The 25501-nt window shown below is 43.7% G+C and overlaps 2 protein-coding genes across 7 annotated transcripts in view; one reads left to right on the top strand and one right to left on the bottom strand.

The window, feature by feature from the left end:
- The window catches only part of LOC103692519 (60S ribosomal protein L9 pseudogene), a 1198372-nt gene that overhangs the window by 594416 nt on the left and 578455 nt on the right, over window positions 1–25501 (bottom strand). The gene's annotated exons all lie outside the window — the stretch shown is intronic.
- Vps13d (vacuolar protein sorting 13 homolog D) overlaps window positions 1–25501 on the top strand; it is a 225390-nt gene that overhangs the window by 120420 nt on the left and 79469 nt on the right. For all 6 annotated transcript variants that reach the window (XM_006239351.5, XM_006239353.5, XM_063287848.1 and 3 more), the window contains 11 exon segments: window positions 1419–1542; window positions 2166–2401; window positions 5221–5329; window positions 8213–8376; window positions 9148–9256; window positions 12282–12461; window positions 14737–14853; window positions 15715–15864; window positions 20574–20723; window positions 21580–21676; window positions 23745–23893. In XM_006239351.5, coding sequence (XP_006239413.1) covers window positions 1419–1542; window positions 2166–2401; window positions 5221–5329; window positions 8213–8376; window positions 9148–9256; window positions 12282–12461; window positions 14737–14853; window positions 15715–15864; window positions 20574–20723; window positions 21580–21676; window positions 23745–23893 — 1585 coding nt within the window.

Here is a 25501-nt window from a genome sequence, read left to right as displayed (position 1 = left end):
TTGAGGTTGTCATGATACTCGGGCTGTATTAAATCCAACAGCCACCACAAATAATGGTTATGATATGTATCTAGGGAAATATCTTTGTTTTTAAACAAATAATAATACAATGACTATGAACCATTAATACACATGCAAAGAATTTAGTACACACACAATGATTTCTAATAAATAATCTGTTCAGACTGAATGAATGAGCACGTTTCCTTCACTGCAGCCCAGTCTTTCTGATCTAGGATCTGGTCAGCAGTCACTTATCTAATGCAGCTGCAGACACTTTACCACTTGTGGTGGGGAGTGGCCCACCTGTCCCTTCAGTCTCTCAGCCAGTGGTATTTGTTTGTCATTTGCTCCCATGGCGCTGTCATGTAGGAGATGTTCTTTTCTGTATTTGGATGCTGGTGCCTTGTGGGTTTGGTCTGTCCTTTGCATGAGTAGTTTCAGCTTATGGGATGCATGTGTCCCCTTTTCACATCAGGAGGCCTGTGGCACATTGATGTGGTTACTTGTGTGGTCTGATCACTTGGCTATCGTGGTGCCCAACATTGCGCCCACCTGCTCCCTCTGCTACAGAGTCACCTTTCCATCTTCATAAAGAAGACTAATCCATTGAAAGATTATTTACGCACAGTGTTTGATTTCTCCAAAACTTTTATACAACTAGAACTATTGATTATGTCAGGGATTGGAAATAATGGTTTTCTAATTTCTGCATTTGTTAATTGATATTCTTCTGTAAAAACAAGTTCTTTTCAAACTCTAGTAATCTTACTGCAGTGTACATACATACATACACATACATACATACACAATACAGCATTGTACTTTTTCCCTTGGGGTCTTATATAGCTCTGGTAGGGCTTGAACTCTATATCCTGGAGAATGACTTTGAATGTCTGAACCAATGCCCCAATACCTTCACAGGTCTTCATAGGATAATATCATCTAAAAAGACGGTCAGGAAATCACCTCTTTGTGCTTTGTTCTTAGTTTCTACTTCCTAAATTTTAAAAGCTTTAGTCTTAATTATATGTATGTATGCATGTGTGTGTGTGTGTGTGTGTGTGTGTGTGTGTGTGTGTGTGTGTAGTGTGAGTGCTGGTGTCTGAAGAGGCCCTGTTAGATCTTCTGAGCCTGGCGCTCCAGTTGGCTATGATCCTCTCCATGTGGGCTTTGCAAGAGTTTTATAGGCTCCTACCTCCTGAGCCCCACAGTGTTGTGACTACGGAATGAAGGAGCCACAGCCTATCTCCTCCTTTTCCTTTTTTTAAAGATTCATTTTTATTGTACGTGCAAGAGTGTTTGTGCACACATGTGCATGGGCACCATAGGTGTACCTGATCACCTCAGAGCTCAGAAGACATCAAATTTCCTGGACCTGTCTCATTTTAATTAGGCCTTTGGATCTTTTTCTGCAGGGACACCCTGGGAAAATGCTTCTTCCTCCGAGTGGAGATTACTCTTCGAGGAGCTACATATAGGATCTCCTTCAGTGACACAGATCAGTTACCACCACCTTTCAGAATTGACAACTTTTCCAAGGTACCAGTGCTGCTGAGCGCCGGCTGCTCACGTGGTACGGGGTGGAAGATGCTGGCACCGTGCATGCAGCACTTGCTAAAGCTCAGGCCCTGAGACCACCACTCTTGAGAGATGCTTTCAGCTGCTGCTGTTACTATTTTTAGATTTGCTTATTCATTTTATGTGTCTGAGCATTTTGTCTGCATGTATATGTGTGTGCACCACATGTGCCTGGTGTCTTCATAGATCAGAGGAGGGCGTTAGATCTCCTGGAACTAGAGTTATGGAGTCACCATGTGAGTGCTGGGAATAGAACCCAGGTCTTCTACAAGAACAAGTACTTTTAACCACTAAGCCACCTCTCCAGCCAGATCTGCTGATTATTTTAATGGTTGACCTGCCTTATCCAGATTGAAGTAAACTTTCTGCCTCCGAAAGAGTTTGGTGGACACAGTGCTTTCTGTAGACATGCTGTATAGGCAGAGGAAGGAATCGGATTGCCCAGTAACAGCTGTGTATACTGCTGTTGTTCAATTACAGTGAGATTTTCTATAATCCTAAATGTGAAATGGGAATATAAGTTTGTTTCTTATTTTAGTCTGTTTGGGTGTGACATACCCTGAATGAAGCCCTCTGCCCTCTAGGTTCCTATCGTCTTCACCCAGCATGGCGTAGCTGAACCCAGGCTGCGGACTGAAGTGAAACCCATGATGTCACTGCATTACGCCTGGGATGAGCCCACCCTCCCACCCTTCATCACACTGACCGTTAAGGGTGCAGGCTCATCAGAGATCAACTGCAACATGAATGACTTCCAGAATAACCGACAGTTGTACTATGAAAACTTCATTTATATTGCTGCTACCTACACGTTCTCCGGGTAATTCTGGACATAATAACTGTTGATGCAAAGCAGAGTGTTCTAACTGTTCACTGGTTTTAAATTTTAGGCAGTTTCCAAGGAGACGAGTAGCAGCTGATCCCTTCTTTCTTTACCAAATCTCAGGTTCAGGGTCTACCTTGAGAGACTGGTCCACATCCTCATTTGTAACTTGATCACCCCAGTGTCTCAACTCTTCTTTCTTTTAAGGACTACCCTTCACCCTTCCTCTTCCCATCATCCCCTCCCCCGCCCCAACCTCCAGTCCCAATCATGGAGCCTAGCATTAAGCAACACTGACAAATCTTTCCTGGATGTTGAATTCCTGCAGTGTTTATCTTGACATTGGGCTGGTAATGTTTGTTTTCTGGTTGTTCCTATGGCACTGGCCAATGTGACCTGCTTAAAGGTTAGTGCCTGTGAAACCAGTTCTTTCTAGTTGCAAGTCGCACATGCTTTTTGTTTTTCCTGCAGCTGCTGAGCTCTTTAAAGGGAGCGTCCTGATGGAAACCTTGAGCTTAGAGGTTGAGGCTGGGACAGGGAGGGAGAGGACCTCTTGGGAACCCTGGTATAGTGGGACAGAACCTGGAGCCCGTTGGGGTGCTGGGGATTGGAACCAGTTTTTAGTGTATACCTGACCAATGCTGGTGTACATTCTTGAAAGAATTAATACTGGAGAAAAATAGGGTTTTTTCTTTCCACTGAAGGTCAGATTCACATAACAATACCATTTCGAACTGAACAGTTAGTGACATTTACTATATTTATCACTTTGCTGGTTTCATGAAAGCATTTTTGTGTCCCTAAAAGAACCTCCCTCACTGTCACTACTCCTCCTTCCCCTCCTACCAGACCTCAACAATCACTCACCCACCTCACTTCCTGTCCCCGTGGGCTTTGTAGCTATGTAGTCCCTGCAACCCACAGCATCAGTTCTGCAACCTCCTGTGTCTGGCACCCTTTACTGAGTGTAATGTTTTGGGTTCAGCCACATCATGCCTTGTGACTCTGTTCTTGTAAAATGTGTTTGGTCTGTGTGGTCTTGAGAAGCACTCCATGTTATGTCCTTGCCCATGTGTCCACACATTGGTAGGCATCGCGGCTGTGTACACAGCCTGTCTGCAGGTTTTGTCCTCTCTGGTGTTGTGGTTTGTCTTCTTGTTTTTTGATGGTAAAGATTTAAAGAACAAAGCTTTTCCATTTCAATGAAATCTAATTTGTTGAATTTTATTATGCTTTTGATGGCCAGATGATTAATTTTTAACTGAACTCATCAGAACTTTTTGCAATAGTAAGGACTGATACAAACAGGCAGGTGTGCACACACTCCAGGGCAGGCTAAGAATAGCTCAGTGGGCACAGTGCTTTATCCAGATGCTGAAGTTCCTGGGTTTGGAGCCCAGCTCTCATATGGAAAGCTGAGTGCAGTAGCAAGTGCCTATAATACCAACACCTCGGGCAGACATGGGCAGGCCCTGAGCTTTGTTGGCCAGCCAATCCAACTGAAACAGCCCCGGGTCCAACAAGACCCTGTCTCAAATAATAAGATATAGAGTAATTGAGGCAGGCATCCAGTGTGAACCTCTGGCCAAAGTGCACAGTGCACACATACAGGTGAGTTTATCCAGCCGTATATATACAATCCTCGACACCCTACACAGATGATGGTGACGTTGATGAGGAAGAAGAAGGAGGAGAAGGAGGAGAAGAGGAGGAAGAGGAGGAGGAGGAAGAAGGAAGAGGAGGAGGAGGAAGAGGAGGAGGAAGGGGTAAGGGAAGAGGAAGACAGAAGAGGAGGAGGAAGGGGTAAGGGAAGAGGAAGAGGAAGACAGAAGAGGAGGAGGAAGGGGTAAGGGAAGAGGAAGAGGAAGACAAGAGGAGGAGGAAGAAGAAGAGAAGAACAGGGGCTGGAGAGATGGCTCAGCGGTTAAGAGCACCCGACTGCTCTTCCAGAGGTCATGAGTTCAATTCCCAGCAACCACATGGTGGCTCACAACCATCTGTAAAGAGATCTGATGCCCTCTTCTGGTGTATCTGAAGACAGCTACAGTGTACTTATATATAATAAATAAATAAATCTTTAAAAAAAAAAAAAAAAGAAGAGAAGAACAGAACAAGAAGAACAAGAAGATAAAGGAGAAGGAGAGGAGGAGGAGGAGCAGCAACAACAACAGCAAGAAGAACAAGAAGATAAAGGAGAAGAAGAAAATAAAGGAGGAAGAAGAGGAGGAAGAGGAGGAGGAGGAGGAGGAGAAATATTATTTAAAAAAAAAAAAAAAAGCCCCAAGCTGACCAAGACTGCAACATTCCATAAAGCTGGAATTTTTGAGCCACAGGCTTGAGCTGGTGGGCGGTATATCGGCCATTATAGTCTTCTCATCCTAGTGCTCCCGGGGGTATCTGCCTTGGTTTTGTTATGTCCCCTTAAAGATTCATGCTCATTGTTTCGTGTCTTAATTTTGTGCCAGTGAAATCGCGAAGAAAGGGAAATGCTTGAGTTGTGTTCTTACAAATAAACCTTGAATTGTGCAAGGGTAGGGGCAGCTCTAAGCCTGTCCTGTCTGGCATTTTCTTCTGTATTTTATGATTTTTGTTTGTTTCGAGACAGAGTCTGTATAGCTTTGGTTCTCTTTCTTCTTCAGTTTCCTGAGTGCGAAGATTATAGGCATGGGCCCAACTTTTTGATTGTTTTAGAGATTTATGCTTTGGGGTGTGTGTGTGTGTGTGTGTGTGTGTGTGTGTGTGTGTGTGTGTGTGTGTGTGTGTGTGTGTTTGTGTGTGTGTGTGTGTGTGTGTACACACTCATTTATTTCTCTTAGTTTGCAGGAGGGAAAAGGAAGGCCTGTAGCTTCCCACAAGGCGATTACCTGTGCAGAACTTGTCTTGGATGTGTCCCCAAAGACGCAGAGAGTCATCCTGAAAAAGAAGGTAAGAGCTCAGAGGCTGCCAGCTAGAACAGGGGCTGAGGAAATGGGCCAGGAGTCCTGAAGGCACCGGGTTCACAGTCTCACTGTGTTTGTGCTTATTGCTGGATCCCTGGCCCTCTCACTCTGCTTCTGGAGAGAAGATAGTCCTGAGTCCATAACTTGTGGGTTTTGATGTTTTGTTTTTTTCCCTTTTATTACTTCTTTTACCTCCTCAAACTGAACTAAATGAAAATGCCCCACGATAGGCCCCCTTCTCGTGGTCTCTAGATTGGCATGAGAAGAGCGAGGTGCACCTTGAGTATAGGAAAATATGTCTGTTAGCTAGCAGAGATTTGAGGGAAAGGCAGTAAAATTTGGACAGAGGTCTTACAATGACAAGGAGAGTGGTAATGAAGAGTTACAACCGAAAGACGACAGAAGTTAGGGTCGGCAGAGATGCAGCAACCTCTCAGGGAAGGGAGGCCACTGAGGTGTCATTTGGAACATAGTCCTGAAGAGTCTGCATAGCTTAAGTTCTATTTCCAAGAGTCCTAATGGAGGGCTGTGCTTACCACTAATGTGTCTCCACGTGTGGCAGAAGGTAGCTTATCTGTAATCAGTTACACTTTGAGCTTTACTTTTGGATAGATTTCCAATAGTCATGGACCACTAAACCCATTTAGCCTGATAGACTTCTTCCTTCCTTACTCAGTCTCACCTCGGGTTTAGAGACTAAGTTGTTAGCAAAGAGGAAAAGGGCACCCCAGAAAGATAATGCATCTCCAGTTTTAAAGAACCTTCTGGTTGGTTCCAGCTTGGGGCAGGTAAATCCCTGAAGGCCAGCTGGCCTCATTGGGCAACTGGGTCCTACCTCAGCCTGCAGCATCTGAGCTGCTTCCTGTGTTGGCAGGGACTGTGGCAGATGCGAGCACTGGCAAGGCTGTGGGAGCTCTCTGGGGGAATCGAGGCTGACTGCGATATCGTTGGCATGGGCAGCAGTTCCAGCAGCAGAACAAGTGCCGGTCTCAGTTTGAAGTGGTTTTCTCACTCCTCCTGAGCTGCATTTTCTTACAGAGTTCCTAGGGCTTTTAAAGGAACCATCTAAGATAGTATGCATGAAGCACTATGGTGACAGGTGGGGGTAATAGCATAGCACACAGTTCTGAGTACACAGCCGTGCCAGGGTCACACTGAGCACTTTGTGTTTATTACACTTAACACAAGAACTGAAGAGGTGGGATAGTTTGCTCATTTGGTAGGTCAGGAAGCAGCTCCAAGAGCCTAGGTGCCTCATCTCAGTACTCAGGCTGTAAGTAGCTCACTGTGACTGTTCAGTCGGGTCTCAGATCTGGCATTTTCACTCTGCTGTCCACATTATACCCTTTGGTTTCTACTGTGTGGGATGTAGGATGTAGTACCCTGCCTATCCCCAGATTCAGTTCTTACTACTTGATAAGAAAAAAATGTAGAATGAAAAAAACTATCTTTCAGGCACATGGGTATCATGTGAATGAATTAGTGGGCACCAGGGTGTCCACTGCTGTAGTGCAGCTCCTACGTGCTAGAAGAATGTGACCCTGAGAGTTGCAGCTTGGGTAGAGATGTCCCTGCAGTGGGGTTATGTGGGCTGTGTTAGGGAGGCAACATGAAAGAGTGGTTAAGTACACTCTAGAATCGAACGGTCAGATCCGTCCCACTGCTCACTGTTCAGGCATTGTGGGGAAGTTACTTCTCCCCAGGCTGTAACTTCCTCTTCTATAAGGACAATGACAACATATACCTTGTTGGATTATTTCCAGGGTTAAATGAGTTATTGTATCTAAATCTTCAAGACCAAGGCTTAACCTGCATCGGTTTCTCAATAACTATTATTACCTATAGTGTATAATGGATTAAATAAACTCCTCCTTTGACAGACCTGGAAGCATAATCGCAGTACTTCAGTATTTTAGTAAACAAAGTGCTTTGAAAATGAAAAGCAATCAATGGAAAATAAACTTTAAATCCAACCAAGCTAATATTTGGTTGTAATTATTTGGTAACTGTTGAGATGATAAACATCTGAAGGAGTGAGGGCTGCTGCTGTCCCCGCTCTAGCAAGTTGCAGGCGTGTCGGATACAGGTGCTGAATTGTGTCTGTTCTCGGGATAATTACTCTCTCTTCTAGACTAGACACCCGAGATCGTAAGCACAGGAAACAGTGATGATCATGGCAAGAGAGCTGGGTAGGAGATTGGCCTGTCGTTGGCTTCCAGTTCTTTTTAAAGGAAAATACTAAGTGTATGGGTTATAACATTTTCTTTAAAGTTTATTTTAATTATTTATACATGTGTATGTCTATGCCAGGGTTTGTGCACTCCAGTAAGTTCCTCAGTCGCCACCTAGAAGCTGGACTGACAAGCAATTGTGATTTGATGGCTGCTGTGGGTGCTGGGAACTTACGGGGCCCTCTGCAAGGGCACACGCGCTCCTAACCCTGAGTCTCAAAGAATACTTCTTCAAAGATTTGTATCACTTTCAGATTTTGGTTGCTTGGTTTAGGGATTTAGTATGGCCTGGTGAGTTGTCTAGGGTTTGCCACAATCCTGACTCCTGGTGACCTGAGTTTGAGCCCTGGATCTAATGGCAGAAGTAGAGAAGAACTCTGCTCAGACCTCCACACGTGTGCACCATTAGACACACATGGTAGCACTCGGCACACATACACACTTACACACACCAACCGCACAATAAAATGAAAAAGGAGTTTGGCATACTTGGTCTAACTAGAAATTCACAATAACGAAATCTTTAAGATTTCTGTGGTGTGGAAAACATCTAAATCCAGTGGTAACTAGAGAACTCCTTGACCCGTTGTGAGGGACAGGGCTAACTGTGGCTACATCTTTGTGTATCTGCCCATCAGGAACCAGGAAAGCGCTCTCAGCTCTGGAGGATGACAGGGACAGGAATGCTGGCCCACGAGGGCTCTGCAGTGCCCCACAACCCCAACAAACCCTCAGCCACCCGCTCCATCGAGGGGTCCGCTATCCTGGATATTGCTGGCCTGGCTGCTGTGACAGACAACAGGTAATCTGCTGGGTAATTTGTGAGTCAAGTTCATTGCCTTCTAATTCAGACTTGAGCAATTTGCCCCTCAAAATAAATTCTGTAAACTATCATGAGAATTTGTATATTATTTTGATTTTTTCCTTAATGACTGATGACTATCAAATTCTCAGGTATCATTTAATTCTTAAAGTACACATACACGTATTATGAAAGATCAAATAGTAAGATATTTTATAGGAAATAAACATTTATTTTACTGAAAATTTCAGTCTACTCTTGTTCTCTAAAATTGAAGTTTCTATTCTTAAGTTTTTCTAATAATGTGTTAAGTCTTTCAAAGAAGAATTACTTTAATAACACTGCTCAGACCTGTGTTTTGAGTAACTCCGTGGTCGGTTTAAATGAATTACTTTAGCTTAAATAAGTTGTTTTCTTATGTATTAGTTTCTCCATAAGTTTATTATTTGTATTTTTAATTGTTACCTCATTTATTTCCAAAAATGTGTACTTTGGGTCACAGAGTAAAGTCTTTAGAAATGGAGCTATAAGTTGAAGATTTTAACTATTCAGTAGATAGCCTCTCCCAGACTGCAAGGTGGCTTGCTCTGTGAGACACAAGCACTTGTGTTTTGGGTCTCCATTCTGTTCATTTGATTTTCCTTGTGTCAAGGCTTGACTATAATGCCTAGTTAGACTCCAGGGTGGGGGTGGGTGTAAGCAGAGGGGCGGCAGAGCCTCAGCTTTTCCTTAGGCTTCTCTCCGGAGGACTCATCGTGTATCTCTGTCCAGATATGAGCCACTGATGCTGAGAAAGCCAGATCGCAGGCGCAGCACCACACAGACCTGGTGCTTCCATGAAGGAAAATTGACCTGTGGCTTGCATGGGCTAGTTGTTCAGGTTAGTAGCTTTTGACAGCCTCAACTGTGTTATACATGATGAACTATTCAATTGGAAAAATTAATCAGAGAGCAGGACTCTCTAGTTACTTCATTTTTGTTAAAGGCAGGCAAGAAACTTTTGCATCCGTATGTTCCTATGGGGGAAATGTTATTTTCTTTTTTTAAGACTTATTCTATTTTAAAATATGTTTGTGATTGAAATAAATGACATCACTTCTCTCTTCCCTTTCTTTCTTCCAGCCCCTCCTACTACCCTTTCTCCACTCCCTCCCATGCTCCCACAGCTTTCAAGTTGATAGCCTCCTTTTCTTTATTATTATTGTCAGATGCATGCATACATGTACATGTATGCACATGTTTATATTAATGCATCCTGCTGAGACCAATTTTGGTGTTGTATGTTTCTGCTTTTAGGGCTGACCACTCTGCATTGAATGACTGATATAGGTGACTCATCACTGGGAAAGACCAATTCTCTTTCTCCTTGCAGTCATTAGTTGCCTATAGTTCTTCTTTGGGGGTGGGACCTACAAAACTTCCGCCTTCCATGTTAACATGTTCATTGATATTGTCATTGTTCCTGTCCTCTTTATACAGCCATTTATAGGAGAAAATGTTTCTCAGCAGGATCTGTAGTATTCTGGCTCTTATAATCTTTTTAATCCCACTGCCCCTGCACCTGTGGCTCAAGATTTATTTTATTTTAATTATGCATATGTGTGTGCATGTATGTGTGAGTATGTGTACATAGGAGTACAGGTGCCTGCAGAGTCCAGAAGAGGGCGTCAGAGTTCCTGGACATGGAGTTATAGGTGGTTGTATGTTACTTTATATGGGTGCTGGGAATGGAACTTAGTTCCTCTGCAAAAGCAGTAAGTTCTTTTAATCGCTGAGCCGTCTCTCTGCTTCATTGGTCTTCTTGAAGGTCAACAGTGTGAGAAGTAGCTGTGCCATGTGATGGCTTTTTTTATTTTTGTTCTTTGTTTCTCTGAATTTTTTTCCCTGATGATATAAATTACACACCTTACTTTTTAAAAGAAGGGGAGGAGTATTGCCTAAAAGCTTGAGGTCTACCCACTGAGGTGAATAGGTTAGATTTAGATCCTGGAAGCTACAGCAGTCTTCTGTAAAGTGTAGGAGCTGGTCACGAGTTGTACAGTGTCGTCCTTATCTTCTTCCTCTTCCTCCTCCTCCTTCAATAATTACTTTTTCAGTATTCTTTCATTTCTTTTTAATTGTTTTGAGATGTTATTGTATTTCCATCATTTTCCCCTTTCATCCCTTCAAACCTTCCCTTATCCTCCTTTTGGTTTCTTTTAAATTCATGACTTCTTTTTTTTTTTATTGGTAAATGTGTGTGTGTGTGTGTGTGTGTCTGTCTGTCTGTCTGTCTGTCTGTCTGTCTTCTCTGTGCATGTGTGTGTGTTTGTCTATCTGTGTGCATGTGTGTGTGTCTGTCTGTCTGTGTGCATGTGTGTGTGTCTGTCTGTGTGTGTGTGCATGTGTGTGCGCGCATTTTACTTTTATGTATATGTTTTCAAAGCTGACCATTTGGTATTGTATAACCAATTTGTTTAATATACATGCTTTTGATTTTGCTTATTGATACATTCTTAGTGGTATCAAAACTAGCATTTTGTTGTAGCAAATGTGACAGACAAGACTGCTAGACAGTTTTTTGTCCTAAACTCAGCCAGTCTGTGGCAGAATAAATTTCTATGTACTTTATAAGCAAATATGTACATGGGAAATTATCAGGCACTTAGATTTCTGCCTTTTCTTTCTTTGGGCCAGGTGTGTGCCCCTGCGTCTGAGGTGAGCAGGTGGAAGGGTAGCTTGTAGTGTTGAGCATCACTGTGACTGTGTGTGCAGCTCTGCCCTTCGTGGGACTCACACAGAACACCACAGTCTAGCAGGCAGGCCCTGCTCAGCATAGTGTTTCCTCAGTGGAGTCAGGCTGTCCTTTCACATGGTGCTGTGTACAGCCATAAGAAGCCTCTTGTGTTTGGTGAGATTTGTTTTCTTTACCTCTGTGGCCCTGAGCACTTCTCATCAAAGGCCAGCTGCTTACTTATGTGAAGCTCACGTCTGGAGTGCATTTGGGATTTTCAATTAGCGACACAATTCAGACTTCTAGAGGCGAAAGACGGCTTGTTATGATTGGTGGGTTCCGGGTCGGACCCTGACTTTACTTCTAGTTTTTTTTTTAAAGCCCATGTAATTCCAATTTCTGTGGAGCATTTTCCTCCCACCCAAATCCCCTTTCAATGTTTGTTGTTTCCTGGATCTGCCCACCAGTTCTTTGCTGTGAATGTGTTTTGATTAGGAAACTGGGTTTGTTTCATTTTTATGCTAAGTACAGCAATTGAAGACTTGCAAACATTTTCTGACCTGCCCTTTCCAAGTTGTGTATGTACTTTCTAAACTTACCTTTATGAAAGGCTTTCACTGTGTTGAAATCTGCCCTATTGTCTCAGTATTTAAAATGAACAAAGATTGGGGGACATGGTGGTGCATCCCTAAAATCCCCACAGGAGACGACAAGGTTGCCCAGGCAAGAGAGTAAGGCAATGCCCTGAAACCAAAACCAAGAAAACATATTGAAATATTTGTTCTCTCTAGCCTTTGGCTTGTCCTCATGGGCCTTACCCTGTAGACCTGCATTTCATGTGAAGGACGTAGCTGGACTATGACTTCTTCCCAGAGCTTGCCAAACTGTGTTCTAGTCAATACTACTCTTGAAAAGTGGCATCGACTCAGACAATTTGGTCGTTTTGCCTTCAGCATTGTCTGTGGGGTTACCTTTTATGGTGTGTGCATGTAAGTTTCCGTGTTAATGCAGTAAACTTACCTTGCCATTATATACAGTCCTACTTTTTTTTTTTTTTTTTAAATTTTCAAGACTAATGAAGTGTGGCTCCTCAAAGGAGAATTTCAGTTTATTTGTTACCTAGCAGTATTTTGAATTGTCCAAGTCTGTGCTTTGGCCTTTGCTTGTACATTTTTATTTTGACATCTTTTAGGCCAAAGGAGGGCTTTCTGGATTGTTTGATGGAGCTGAAGTTGTTCTTGGTCCTGACTCATCTGTAGAGCTGTTGGGGTCAGTTCCACCAGAACAACAGTTTGCTAACCAAAAAATGAGGCCTGGTTCTGGAATGTTGTCTGTAAGAGTCATCCCGGATGGACCAACAAGAGCACTCCAGGTAAGCATTGGAAGGACCCACATAACCCATGTCCTCTCCTTCCCATCCTCATGGTCAGCTCTATAACAAGTATTTATTTTAGTGTGTTCACATGCTGGATGTGGGCTGTTCTATCTCATTTGTAAGAAAGGGCTTGGTCTCCATCACAAAGTTGTATGGGAGCTAAAGTGGAAGTAAGTGTAAATATAAAGTCAAGCTAAGTCTAAAAATGCTTAGGACTTAACCAGTCTTGGAGATGGTTGTTCATGGCACTCAAGAGGCTGGGGCGCAATGATCACTCATTCAAGTTCAAGGCCAGCCTAGTTACATAGCAAGAACTTTACCTCCAACAGATAAGAATTTAAAAAGATAAGATTATTGCCTATTATTATTCTTAGTGTAGTTAACTAACTATTATACTCACTTTTAAAACAATTGATGAATGACTAATTGGGAAAGGAGCTTTTCTACCCAGACAAGTACAATGGTATGTCACGAAGGGAGGGGTGAGGAGAGTGAAGGGCCTGGGATTTGAGGCTGAGGGAGTGCCTACAAGACATAATACTCAATGAACAGTAAGCTAACAGAAAGAGTGGACCTGGTAAGGCAAGGGCCTTCACTGTGTTGGACATGTTCACACAGAAGTAATTTTCTTAGCAGCTATTAGAAGCAGGCAGCGTTTCAGTTACTAAACATGTGACAGTGAGCCGAGGACAGTCTGAATTCCATCTTCATAGTTTACCTTAGGGGCATAGACAGCTGCTGAGAGATAAACATAGGAAGTTACTGTATTAGGGTTCTCTAGAGGAACGAAACTTCTAAAATGAATATATGTATGGATATTAAAAGCAGATTTATTGGAATGGTGTATAGGCTGTGGCCCAGCTAGTCCGTAAGTGGCTATCCTGCCCAAAGGGCCAAGAGTCTAGAGTTGTTGCCAGAAGCCTCGCTGTCCAGCTGCTCTTCGATTTAAATTGGATCCTGAGGAAGTAGGTTCTAGTACCAGTAGAAGAACGCTTCAGCAGCAGGAGAGGACAGTCAGGCAAAAGTAAAGACCTTCCTTATCTGTGTTCTTTATGTATAGACAGCCGTCAGACATGGTCCACACTTAGCATCCTAAGTGCAGTCTGTGCAGCTCAGGCGATTGATTAAGAAAAACTCCACAGATATGCTCAGCGACTTGGTTTTGGTTAGTTCCAGTTCCAGTCAAGTTCATGACCAACACTAGCTATCACAGTTATATAGTATTTGGTAAGCTGAGTAGTGAAGAGACTGCCATTGGCATATGGTAGAGACAGGATTGGAACCTGAGATTCAAACTAATGGTAGAATGTTTTGTCCAAGACAGGCAGGAGTCAGGGGATTGTCACGATGAGGATTGATCTGAGATAACTCATTGGCTGCAGTGTTTAAAAAGATTGGAAGCAGAGAAAGCCCAACTAAGAGGCTCTGGCATGATAATCAGAAATGGTGGCTTAGAGCAAAGTACTGGGTGTTGGGAAGAGAAGCTAATCCAAAGGAAGCTGATGGAGTGCTCAGTGACTGAACGTGGGATGCGGACTGAGGCAAAGTGGCCTCTAGGAATCTGTTCTATGCAACAAGGGGGATAAAAGTCTATATCACTAAGCAAAATGAAGAGCAGATTTGAGGGAAACAGAAATTACGTTGGCACTTACTAGGCTAAGGTAACATGGTTCTCTGTAGTGACATCCAAAACCCATTGTGACTTCTGGTTGGATCTCAAGGTGAGATGTTTGTTGGAGATGCAGTCGTCAGTCATAGAGTAATAGAGAGCTGAGGGAAATAAGACAGTGGAGTACTGTGTAAACATTCTGATACGACACATCATGCCCCACATCGTCATGAATCTGTAATACCACTTTGCAGAGGCCTGCCTGTGCTCTGTGAAGCCTGCCTATGCTCTTGCAAGCCTGTCCTTACCCTGTGAGGCCTACCTGTGCTCTCTGAGACCTATTGCTTTATAAGACCTGTCCTTGCTGTGTGAGACCTGTCCTTGCTCTGTGAGACCTGTCCATGCTCTGTGAAACCTATTCTTGCTCTGTGGGACCTGTTCCTGCTCTGTGAGGCCTACATATACTCTGTGAGGCACCCAAGGTGTTTAGCTGGATAGAGTGCTATCTAGACTCTACGTTGTGCCTACTTTATTATTGCCCAGATCTTGCTCTAGCAGCCTGGGAGGCCATTAGCTTCTGTGATTTTCCTGGGCATGTAGTGACTCTTGACCAGTACTTGGCATAGAAGTGTGAGCCCTCATTTTGTTCTGTTTTGACTTCAGATAACAGACTTCTGCCAGCGGAAAAGTGAGCGCTCATCATATGAAGTGGAAGAACTTCCCGTTACAGAACAGGAGCTGCAGAAACTGAGGAATCCAGACACACATCAGGAACTGGAAGTAAGCTTATCGATTTATTTATACATGTGTGTATGTGTGTGATCATGCTACACAGTATGTGTGAGATCAGAGGGGAACTTGAAAGAGTCAATTCTCTCCTACCTTTACCCACTGAACCATCTTGCCAGCCCAGATTGTAAGTTTTTAAAATACTGTAGATTAACATTCTTGGTCACCAGTTGGCTGAGAATTTGCTTGGTGACTGTGTGCACTGTGGGGTCCTGTTTCATTGTGTTTACTGTTACCACTCATGTGTTTGTGTCATGCGAGTGATGTCTGCAGCTTAGGTGGAACCGCAGAGTAACAGATGTTCCTCTAGATGACAAAAAGGAAGCTGAATGATCCAAATTTTAATAGTATTTAGAGAATAAGAAATTTCCTGCATCTGACTCAAATCCTCCTTCCTTTGTCTTTGCACTTTGGGAGAGAATGACAGCTTGAGTCAACATGAGATGAGCATGAGGAGCTTGCTTACTTTATCTTGGTGAGCAATCTTTAATCAAATGCCTGTGGGGAGCCATGTCAGATGCCGTGGAAATGCACAGAATAACCCACTACACAAGGAAAGAGGCTCTAGAACAGTCGCTCTCCTGTGCTGTGCAGCATCTGTGTGTGCTGGGCAAAGTGTCCTCACACACCAATGGCATTGCGACCTGACCGAGGAGTCCATTGAAAACAGAAGGCTTGGCTTCCAGGGAGATGAGGATATTTGAGCCAGAAAGGTGACTGTCAAAACTGCAGAGGTTTTATACTCTTGAGAAGTAAAGAGAAGAGAGACTGAAAGCCATTCTTATCTGTGTACTCCTCTGACTTCTATGAGCTCTCTTACAAACAACTGACAGAGCTTTGATTTCCTTTCAGGTGCTTGTGCGGTTAGAAGGCGGAATTGGTGTCTCTTTAATTAATAAAGTCCCAGAAGAACTGGTCTTTGCAAGCCTGACAGGAATCAACATCCATTATACCCAGCTGGCAACCAGTCACATGCTTGAGCTTAGCATACAGGATGTGCAGGTACCAGGATGAGAGTGTTGTCTCAGTGCTCATGTATGTGTATATCTCTATGTGTATGTGTACACACGAGTACCAGTGCCAAGGGAAGATAGAGCTGACCTCCTGGATCTGGAGTTAGAGGCAGAACCACGCAGTCTGGGAACTGTAAACCGTATCCAGGTCCTTTGCAAGAGCCGTAAGCATTCTTTATGACTGAGCCATCTCTCCAGTCTCTGGAGGAAATATCTAATCTTCAAAGAATCATCCTGTGAAGAGCTTCTACTCCCATGCATCTCACAAATTCTTTGTTTTTGAGACAGGGTCCTACTATGTGGCCCTGGCTGGCCTATAACTTACTGTGTAGGACCAGGCCGGCCTGAAACTCAGGGAGAATCTGCCTGCCCCTGCCTCCTGAGTACTGTCAACAAAGGCATGGTCATTATGCTTGGCAACATAAACCAAGGTGAATTCTGGATTCTCTGGCTTGTATAACTAGTTTAGTTACTAATGGGAATGGTGGCTGGTGTACACATAGTGTTGCATGTGGAGGTCAAGGGACAAAGTCAGCTCCCTCCTTCTCCTTTACCAGAATCCCAGGACTTGAACTTGGGTTGTCAGACTTTGCATTGTAAGGCCACATCACCAGTCTCTTGTTTTTCCATCATATGAGCTTAGAAAAAAAGAACAGAGTTACGTAGCCTTCTCCAGGAGGAGTTGAGGTCATTGTGGGATAAAAAAGGCGAAACTTATGACTGGCTTAGTTTGAGAAGTTTCCAGGGCTGGGAGAGGAGGCTGGAACAGAGGCCTACAGAGTAGAAGCGTTGAAAAGATAGAACTGAGCATCCACAGAGACCAACAGCTAAGTCCATAGCAGTGGACCTGTGTGGAGAGAGCTACAGAGGAAGAGGTTTGGCAGAGTGCCGATCTATGTGGAGAATCTACTCAAACAGGAGGATCTGAATGAGCAGGCTGTAAGCTGCACCAAAACCCCAGAATGTGTGGGGCATTGAGAAGAGTCTCAGGCAAGTTTTGTCTCCATGATTTATTGGCCCCAGATTGAATACTGTTTTGGTCCTGTCTTGAAAATCATGAAAGGTCGACCAGTATCCCAGGAAATGGACTGTGTTCCCAACAAATCTCATAATATATTTGGGTACAGATATATCGAGCACCCAGCAAGGCAAAACTGACAGGCTGTAAGCAACCACCATGATGTAGATGAGAAGCAGCACACTGAGGACAAGAATGCTTTCAGGATGGACCCAGCGCTAATGAAGTCATTAGAACATATTAAAACTATTATCAGAACTGGAGTTTTGTGTGTTTAAAAAGTTGAATAGAGACACAGAAATAAGAACTGATCTGAAGAAATGAAAATTTCACTCAATGTATATAACACACAACCTGGATGAACTCCCATACCTATGGGCTTCATATCTATGCTTAATATATCCAGAGCTTTCTCCATATCATTGTTTCCTAAATAAAGCATAACAACCATTTCCATAGCACTTATATTGGATGAGGCACTGTAAACTACTTAGAGACTATAAAATGTTCAGGAGGCTATGTGTGCCTGTGTACAAATACCACATTGCTTTATGGGCTAGAAGATTCATGGATGTTAGCATGTAAGACACCTGAACCAATTCACTGCCACTCTGAGATGCCATAGGTTACATACAAGTAATAATAAAGTCAATCATGGATAAAGACCATTATGTACAAAGGAACAGAACTAAGATGACAAAGAAAACAATAGATTTCTGGTTGGAAAGAAATGCAAGTAAGAACATGATCAGCAGCACCCTCAAGTGTTGAAAACAGGCAAAAGCTATCATTCTAGAAACCCACTCCCAGAAAAAGTATGTTTCAAAAATAAGGGTGACTTAGTCATTGTTCTATTGCTACAAAGAGATACCATGACCACAGCAACTCTTATAAAAGGAAGCATTTAATTGGGGGTTTGTTTACTGTTTCAGAGGGTTAGTTCATTATCATCATGGTGGTACACAAGCAGACAGGTTCTGGAAAAGTAGCCAAGAGCTTTATATCCTGATCCACAAGCCTCAGGTAGGTAGACTGGGCTTAGCATGGGCTTTTAAACCCCAGAGTCCACCCTCAGCGGTACACCTTGTCCAACAAGGCTACACCTCCTCTAACAAGATTGCAGTCCTAGTTCTTCCCTGACCTAGGGACTCGACATTAAAATACAGGCGCCTATGGGAAATATTCTCATTGAAACCACCACAAAGGATGAAGTGAAAATGTTCTTAGGCACAGAAACGATAAAAGAATTTATTATCTACAATCACAGCTTCCGAAAGCATTAAAGAACATTACCCAGCAGACAGAAAATGGTGCTAATGGAATTTGAATCAGCACGAAGGAGAGAAGAAAACTTGATGTGAAGACATGAGAAACAGGCAAAACTAGGCTTCTTAAGTAAGTCCCTACTTACTTAGGAGGTAATGGCTGCTTAGACAAGCATGACAGCACTGTGATGTGGTGTCTGCACCACAGAGAAGTAAAATAAGTAACAACCGTGCATGAAGTCTGCAGGGGACAAGTGCAAGCTCAGCACTGTGATTTGTATATGAAGTAGGATGATGTCATTTAGTGGTAGACCAACATACTGAATTAAATACTGTAACCACTCCCAAAATAACAATAACTGTAGGTAAGTAATAAAGTTGAATGGTGAGTGCTTGATGAATCCAAAAGAATGCAGAAAATGGGGAAGACAACATATGAGACAGATAAAAGCCATAGCAAGAAGGGAGACGAAAACTTAATGGTGCCAATTAATTGTCAGTTATCAGCATAGAGATGGTCAGATTGCATAAAAAGGGGCCACAAGAAAAGGCCTATGATCAGGCTAGAGGCTTAGGCAGGAGGATCGTGTGTTCAGGGTCCACATGTGTTATGTAGTGAGACCCTGTCTCCCCCACACTTGTTAGCTATAAAGACTCAAACAGGTTAAAAAGGTCTAAAAGGGGGTGGGGAGGCACACTACACTTTAACTAGTCATGAGGAAGGAAGTAGGAGTCACATTGATTAATGTCAGAACAAAGAATATTAGCAGAGATAAAGAAGGTAATTTCCTAATGATAGGAGAATTAATTAATCAAGAGGACATGACACATGTGAACACTGATATGTCTAATCACAGACTCTAGCCTTCTGACATTGTGACACTATGTCATCTCAAGAAGCCTCACTTGAGAACTGTGCAATTGACTTACAAAGAAAGAAACTGCAAAAAAGAAAAAAATCTCGGAATGTTTTAATAAGTTTACGATCTCATGTTGAGCTGCATTTGTAGTTGTCCCAGGCTGCACATGGCTCGGAGCCTGAGAGTTAGACACATCTGATTAGAACTTTAAAGTTTGTAGAAGAGAGCTGGCGAGGTGTCTCAGTATATGAGGGAGCTCACTTTCAAATCTGATGTGAACTGACTCTCACATGTACACACATGCAAACACCAACCAATGGGTATAAAGCCTGGCGTATGCAGTGATCAACAAGAGTCCTGTCTTACACCTGACATCCAAGATTGTCTTCTGACCTCCACACATGTGACCCTATGAACACACATCATTCACACCTGCATGTGTACTCTGGTACAAGGGTTGAAAAACTGAAAGAGAGCAGGTAAGCACAGAAAGAAAAGAAAAGCTAAACATCTGAAGTCCATGAAGTAGAATCTATAATTGCAGTAGAAAAAAAACTGTGAAATCAAAAGTTGTTCTTAGGGGCAGGAGAGACCACTCAACCTTCAGAGTTTGCAGATGACCAGGATGTCTGCTCTCTTGTTTTTAAGGAGTTTGGAATGAGGGAGAAGCATCGATAGCATAGCAGTAAGAACATTGGCCTTGAGCAGAACAGGCTTCGATGAACCCATTTCTATCAGTGGTCATCCTGAGAAAGGGCTGTTCTCTACTTCAGCTAGGGACAGTGTGCTGAGGATAACCATACATGTTATACTCAGGTATCACATGTATGCTGACCAGCAAACTGCTGGGCACTTCAGGCTATCATGTATATGTTGACTGGTTTTTGACATGACAGTTCTCCTTTGATGCTTTAAGGTTTGTTTTCTATTTTGAAATTACTTTTTATTAGCAAATATTATGTCTATTTATTATGTTAAATATGAGGTTTAAATATGAATATTCTATGGAGGGGCTAAATTGAGCTAACTTCTTAGTCTTTACTAAGTCAAGTCTTATAACTTCTCTTGTTATTTCTGTTACTATATTGTTATTGTCAATTCAATTTTTATTTACTTTGTGCATTTATATGTGTGCATATGGCAGAATATGTGTGTGGAGGTCAGGGAACAACATGAGAGAATTAGTTCTCTCCTTCGACCACATGGATCTGGGAGCTTGGCAGCAAGTGCCTTTACCTGCTGAGCCAGCCGTCCTGCCCCCACTGTTGTTATTTTTGAGGCATGGACCACTGTGTAGTACATTCTGGCCTCCAGTGCTCAGTTCTCCTGCCTCCACTTTCTAAGTGCTGGCATTGCTGGTATGCATCATTTTGCCCATTATCGTCACCACCATTGCTCTTGGATTCAATCTGTTACTGAATATGCCTGTGTGCTGTAGATGTGAGGTGGCAGAGTGTCCAGGGGACTCTGAGTAGCCTAAGGCACCAAATGTAAAGAACAATAACTAAGCAGCTTGTCTTGTTTGTTTCTGCTTTGTTGGCTTTTCCTGCCCCAGGTGGACAATCAGCTCATTGGTACTACTCAGCCCTTCATGCTCTATGTGACCCCTCTGAGCAATGAGAACGAGGTCATTGAGACAGGTCCTGCTGTGCAAGTTAATGCCGTGAAGTTCCCCAGTAAGAGCGCGCTGACCAACATCTACAAGGTGGGCTGGCGGGGAGGCTGGGGACAATGGCATGTAGGAGGCATATGAGGCTTGCTCTCTCCCACTCAGGCCACAGAGCAAGCAGCGGCACACTGTATGCACAAAGGTAGCTGCAGGGCAGAGCCACTGTGGCTTTTGCTTGACCATTGAGAGAAATGTTTGGAGCACCTTTTCTTGGCACCCTGTATCCTCAGTTGTGTTGTCAGCAACCTTGGTAGCACTGAACCCAGGGAGGCCAGAGGTGTCATTCCTGAGTTAAGCAGTATCTTGTAGGCTGCTGTGGTCTGTTACTGAGTGTCGAGTACTCCAGAGATAATTCTGGAGTGCTGTGTGGAGTTTTTCTTTGGAATAACGTGCTAAGTAAACTGCCACGGATATACTAACAGCAGAGTTAAAAGTGAGGGAGCTTTCTGACCTGGGGTTCCCAAAGTAGAAGCCAGCTATATTAGCAGCAACCTGTAAAAGCCAGAACCCTCTTTCTGCTCCTTTACCACCAATGCTGATGGGAGGAAGGAGGCTGACCTGCGTCTCCACCACAAGCCCAGTCACGTTGCTTCTGCTCACTAGGCAAGGCCCTAGGGATCAAGCAGGGTGGCAAAGTGTCCACTGAACACCTGGACTTCCGTCACTGTCACAAGGCAGACAGGTGAGCCTCAAGTCATATATCAATCACAGGTAAAGAAACCATAAGACAGGGTCTTGCTTTGCTGCCCAGGCTGTTTGGAACTGCTGGGTTCAAGCAAACCTTCTACCTCTGCCTTCCTTGGTAGCAGAAACCTCACTGGGACCTGCTTCATGGCACAAATGAAAAACTGCTTTGGCACTTGACTTTAAACCAGACTTTCTTTCTCTCTAGCACCTGATGGTCACAGCTCAGAAGTTCACAGTACAAATTGAGGAGAAACTGCTGCTCAAGCTACTAAGTTTCTTCGGCTACGATCAGGCAGAATCAGGTAAAGCTGATCACTCTGTGCTTCTGCCTGGGATTGGCCCACAGTAGTGTGTTATTGTTTGTAAAACACAGCTAGTCCCTAGACACCAACAGAGCTGGCTCTCTGCCTCCTACTCTGAGCGAGGCAGCTCAGGTTGGGGTTTAGCAGTTCCTTTCCCAAAATTGCTTGTTGTCTGAGTTCTGTCAAGGAGCTAGGCTGCCCTAAGAGAGTCTTGGCATCCTGGAATGTCCAATGGCTGGCTGCTAGGAAACAGTGCCCCCTCCTTTACTTTGCAGGTTCTGTTCTCTGCTATAGAACGGAGTGATGGCCATCATTTAGCTGGCCACTTGGTTATGAGACCAGCTCAGGGCCAAGAGTTCAGCTGCTGTCTTTCTAGCTTCCTTGTCACAGCTCCTTCTCCTGTTGTTAGATGGCTCCAGCTAAGAAAGATGTCAATGATGCACAACAACCTTTTTCAAGGATTTAGTTTGTGTGCATGCATTCATGTATATATAAGTGTCTTCCCTGTGTGTATGGGTACCTGTGGATGCTGGAAGAGGGGTCAGATCCTCTGGAATTACAGATAGTTGTGAGCTGGCCTGATTTGGCTGCTGGGAACTGAACCAGGTCCTCGAGAAGAGCAGTAAGCACTCTCAACTGCTGAGATATTTTTCTAGCTACTTAGCTAGTTGGGTTTTTTGGGGTTTTTTTTTTTTGTTTGTTTGTTTGGGTTTTTTGTTTTTTTTATGTGTTTGTTTGTTGTTTTGAGACATACCATCTTTGTAGTTCATGGCCAAGTTCATGATCTTACATCCTTTAGCCTGTACTGTCTGCATCTGTATACCATATTGGCTAGAGGGAAAATGCATATACCTACCCACAATGCCAGAAAAATACTTTTGTCTTTATAATCTAGATTTAGAATTGAGCTTTAAACCTTAAGCATCACAAATAAAGTAGAATTAAGCTTTTAGAATATTTAGGATTGTCTAGGGATTTTGCTAAGTGCTACCACCTGCAGGTAGCGTGCGTGGGGTACTGGGCTTTGTCCTTAGAACCAGAGAAGAAAGAGAATGAGAAAGGAGACAGCTCTTTGGGAGGAAGGCCCTGTCTGCCTAGCCCTGTGCTTTGGTTCAGGCTCCAGTTTATCTGGAGTTACACAGCCACCTGAGTGCCCAGCAGACAGGCGGGTTTTCTGTTTGGCTCCTTCCCAATAAGATTCACTTCAGGTTTCACTCATGTTTTTCTTATAAATCCCTCTTGGAAGTTTTTTTTTTTTGTTTTTTTGTTTTTTTTTTTTCTTTCTTTTTTTTTTTTTCTTTCCCCAGCCTTGCACAGAGAAACTTAGGCTTTTGGGACGACCTTGTCTGCCTGTCATTACTCTTCCTCTACTTTCAGTAGGGTTCTGTTTTCTGAGTGTGCAAGGGCAGGTCTCCCTCAGAGCATCCTTCAACTTCGAGTAGAACTGATGGCAGCTTCAACTGGGAATGTGCAAAGTAGCTGTGAGCATTCTCTCTGGTTTTCCTTCAAAGACACTAGAAGCCAATGGGAAGCTCACTGCCCGAATAGGCATTTGCATTGCTGTTCTAGCTCATGTCCTTCCTTTATACTCATGGACTGGCAATTAGAAACTGTGCCTCGATTATCCTGCTTCTGAGACTTGCCCTCACTTTCTCAGGGACTGTTTATCCCTCATAGTATTGTTTATGTCGGGAGTATCTTTTTTGACTCAGCTGTACTGCACTCTAGATTCATATCACCTAGATCATGGGTACTTGTAATAACAGCGGTAGTTCTGGAAAGTCTGTGGCCAGCAATTGAACCTGTGACCTTTGGCTTTCTAAGATGCTGTCTGCTGGGTGGCTCAGAGTCACAGGTTAACAGATGAAGCTAGCCTACCTTTTTATAACCAATGTAACGGCCGACTTTTATACAGAAATGGCATCTGCATATTGTATGCATTGCTGAGCTCACAAAGAAAGTGAGGAGACTGCATTTTGTTTGTGTGGGTTTTTAGGGGAGGTCACAAGTTTGAATCATGATGCCAACAGCTTTTGGTTTTGTTTTCTTACTTATGTCTTTGGATCAGAGGTGGAAAAGTATGATGAAAACATCCATGAGAAGACAGCAGAGCAGGGGGGAACACCAACTCGATACTATTTTGAGAACCTCAAGATCAGCATCCCCCAGATCAAGCTCAGTGTGTTCACCTCCAACAAACTGCCACTGGACCTTAAGGTGAGCTCACAGCTGGCGCACTCCATGGGAGTGCACGTCGATTGCTCGTTTTCTCTGCCTGGAATTAGTACCCACAGCATTTATTTTGTACCTTTTATGGGTGTTCATTAGTTTGTGTAATACTCTTTTTGTTTAATGTTTGACATAACTTTGCCAAAGACAGACATTACCAAAAAGGATAAAACAGGATGATGCCACTCTTATCTGTTCTTTGGGTAGCTCTAGGCTTACCTAAGAGCAGTAGAAACCTTTTTCCTGGACTTAAGAACTAAAACCAAGACAGCCTTTCTTTTGACCCACTGTCCAAATCTCTCTTGCTGTCTTCTAAGTATTATACTGGGATAAGCGTCACCAGGAAGGTCTGCCACTTTTACAGGAGACTCAGCTGTAAGCTTGCTGGGATATGGCCTTGTACAGCTTTAGGATATAACCCTCCTATTAACCGTCCTGATCCACGGGTGACCAATGTAGCCTTAGCAACACCTTCATTTTTAGTAACTGGGCATATTTATGGAAGGGACAGGCTGATATTCAATCCAAGTCTGCCATGTCTGCGTTCTGCACCGCACTAGACTGTGCTGCCTGCCCCCTGGCACATAGGTAAGGCTGTCATTAAGTCTAATGACACTAATCTGTGCTGCCCCCTGGCACATAGGTGAGGCTGTCATTAGACTGTGCTGCCCCCTGGCACATGGGTGAGGCTGTCATTAGACTGTGCTGCCCCCTGGCACATGGGTTAGGTTGTCATTAGACTGTGCTGCCCCCTGGCACATAGGTGAGGCTGTCATTAGACTGTGCTGCCCCCTGGCATATAGGTGAGGCTGTCATTAGACTGTGCTGCCCCCTGGCATATAGGTGAGGCTGTCATTAGACTGGGTGTCCTCAATGGTACCCTGGCTTGGTAGGTGGGGAGATTAACATTCATGATCTTGTTTCTTCAGCCTGGTTAGTAGCGAGGTGCTGCTGCCAACAGGAGCAGGAACAGAAGCAGGAGCAGGAGCAGGTAGTTGTTGAAATGTCTTGTCTTACTCTGGCTCAGACTGGCAGCCATTGCTTCTGGTTCTCTCTTGTGCTGTGCTTGAAGATAGTTGTCCAACCCTCCCTCTTTCCATGCCCACTCACTTCCCCCCTCCTTCCATCTCTCAGAAGATCCAGGATGGCCACTCTCTCTCCACAGAGAAACATCTAGATAGCTGAAATGAGTTGTGAGCCTGCAGTACTGGGCTCAGATGCCAGTGCCAGTTCAACTGAGGGGTCAGCCTGTGGGTTCAGAGGACCTTCAGTCCAGTGCACAGCTGTGCAAGGAGGGTCAGCACAGCCCCACCGCAGCCCATCGCTGCACCAGGGGATTGTGAACCCAGTACTGCCAAATCTTCAGGTTTTTAAAGAGAAGCTTGAAGTCTGCATTTTTATATGGAATCTCCTAGTTTTTAAATGTTGGCAATCAATTCACATTTTAAAAAAAAAGAAAAGAAAGAAAAGAAAAGAAAAACCAACTAAACAGCAGCCATATGGACTTTACAGAACACGTGTGTGGGCCTCATGTGCCACAGCCTACCAACTCTAAAATAGACCTATAGGTAAAGAGACAGCTGTCTACTCAGCCTC

The sequence above is a fragment of the Rattus norvegicus genome, chromosome 5 (genome assembly GCF_036323735.1).
Source record: "Rattus norvegicus strain BN/NHsdMcwi chromosome 5, GRCr8, whole genome shotgun sequence".
Lineage (NCBI taxonomy): Eukaryota > Metazoa > Chordata > Mammalia > Rodentia > Muridae > Rattus > Rattus norvegicus.
This window is presented reverse-complemented; position numbering and strand designations above follow the sequence as displayed.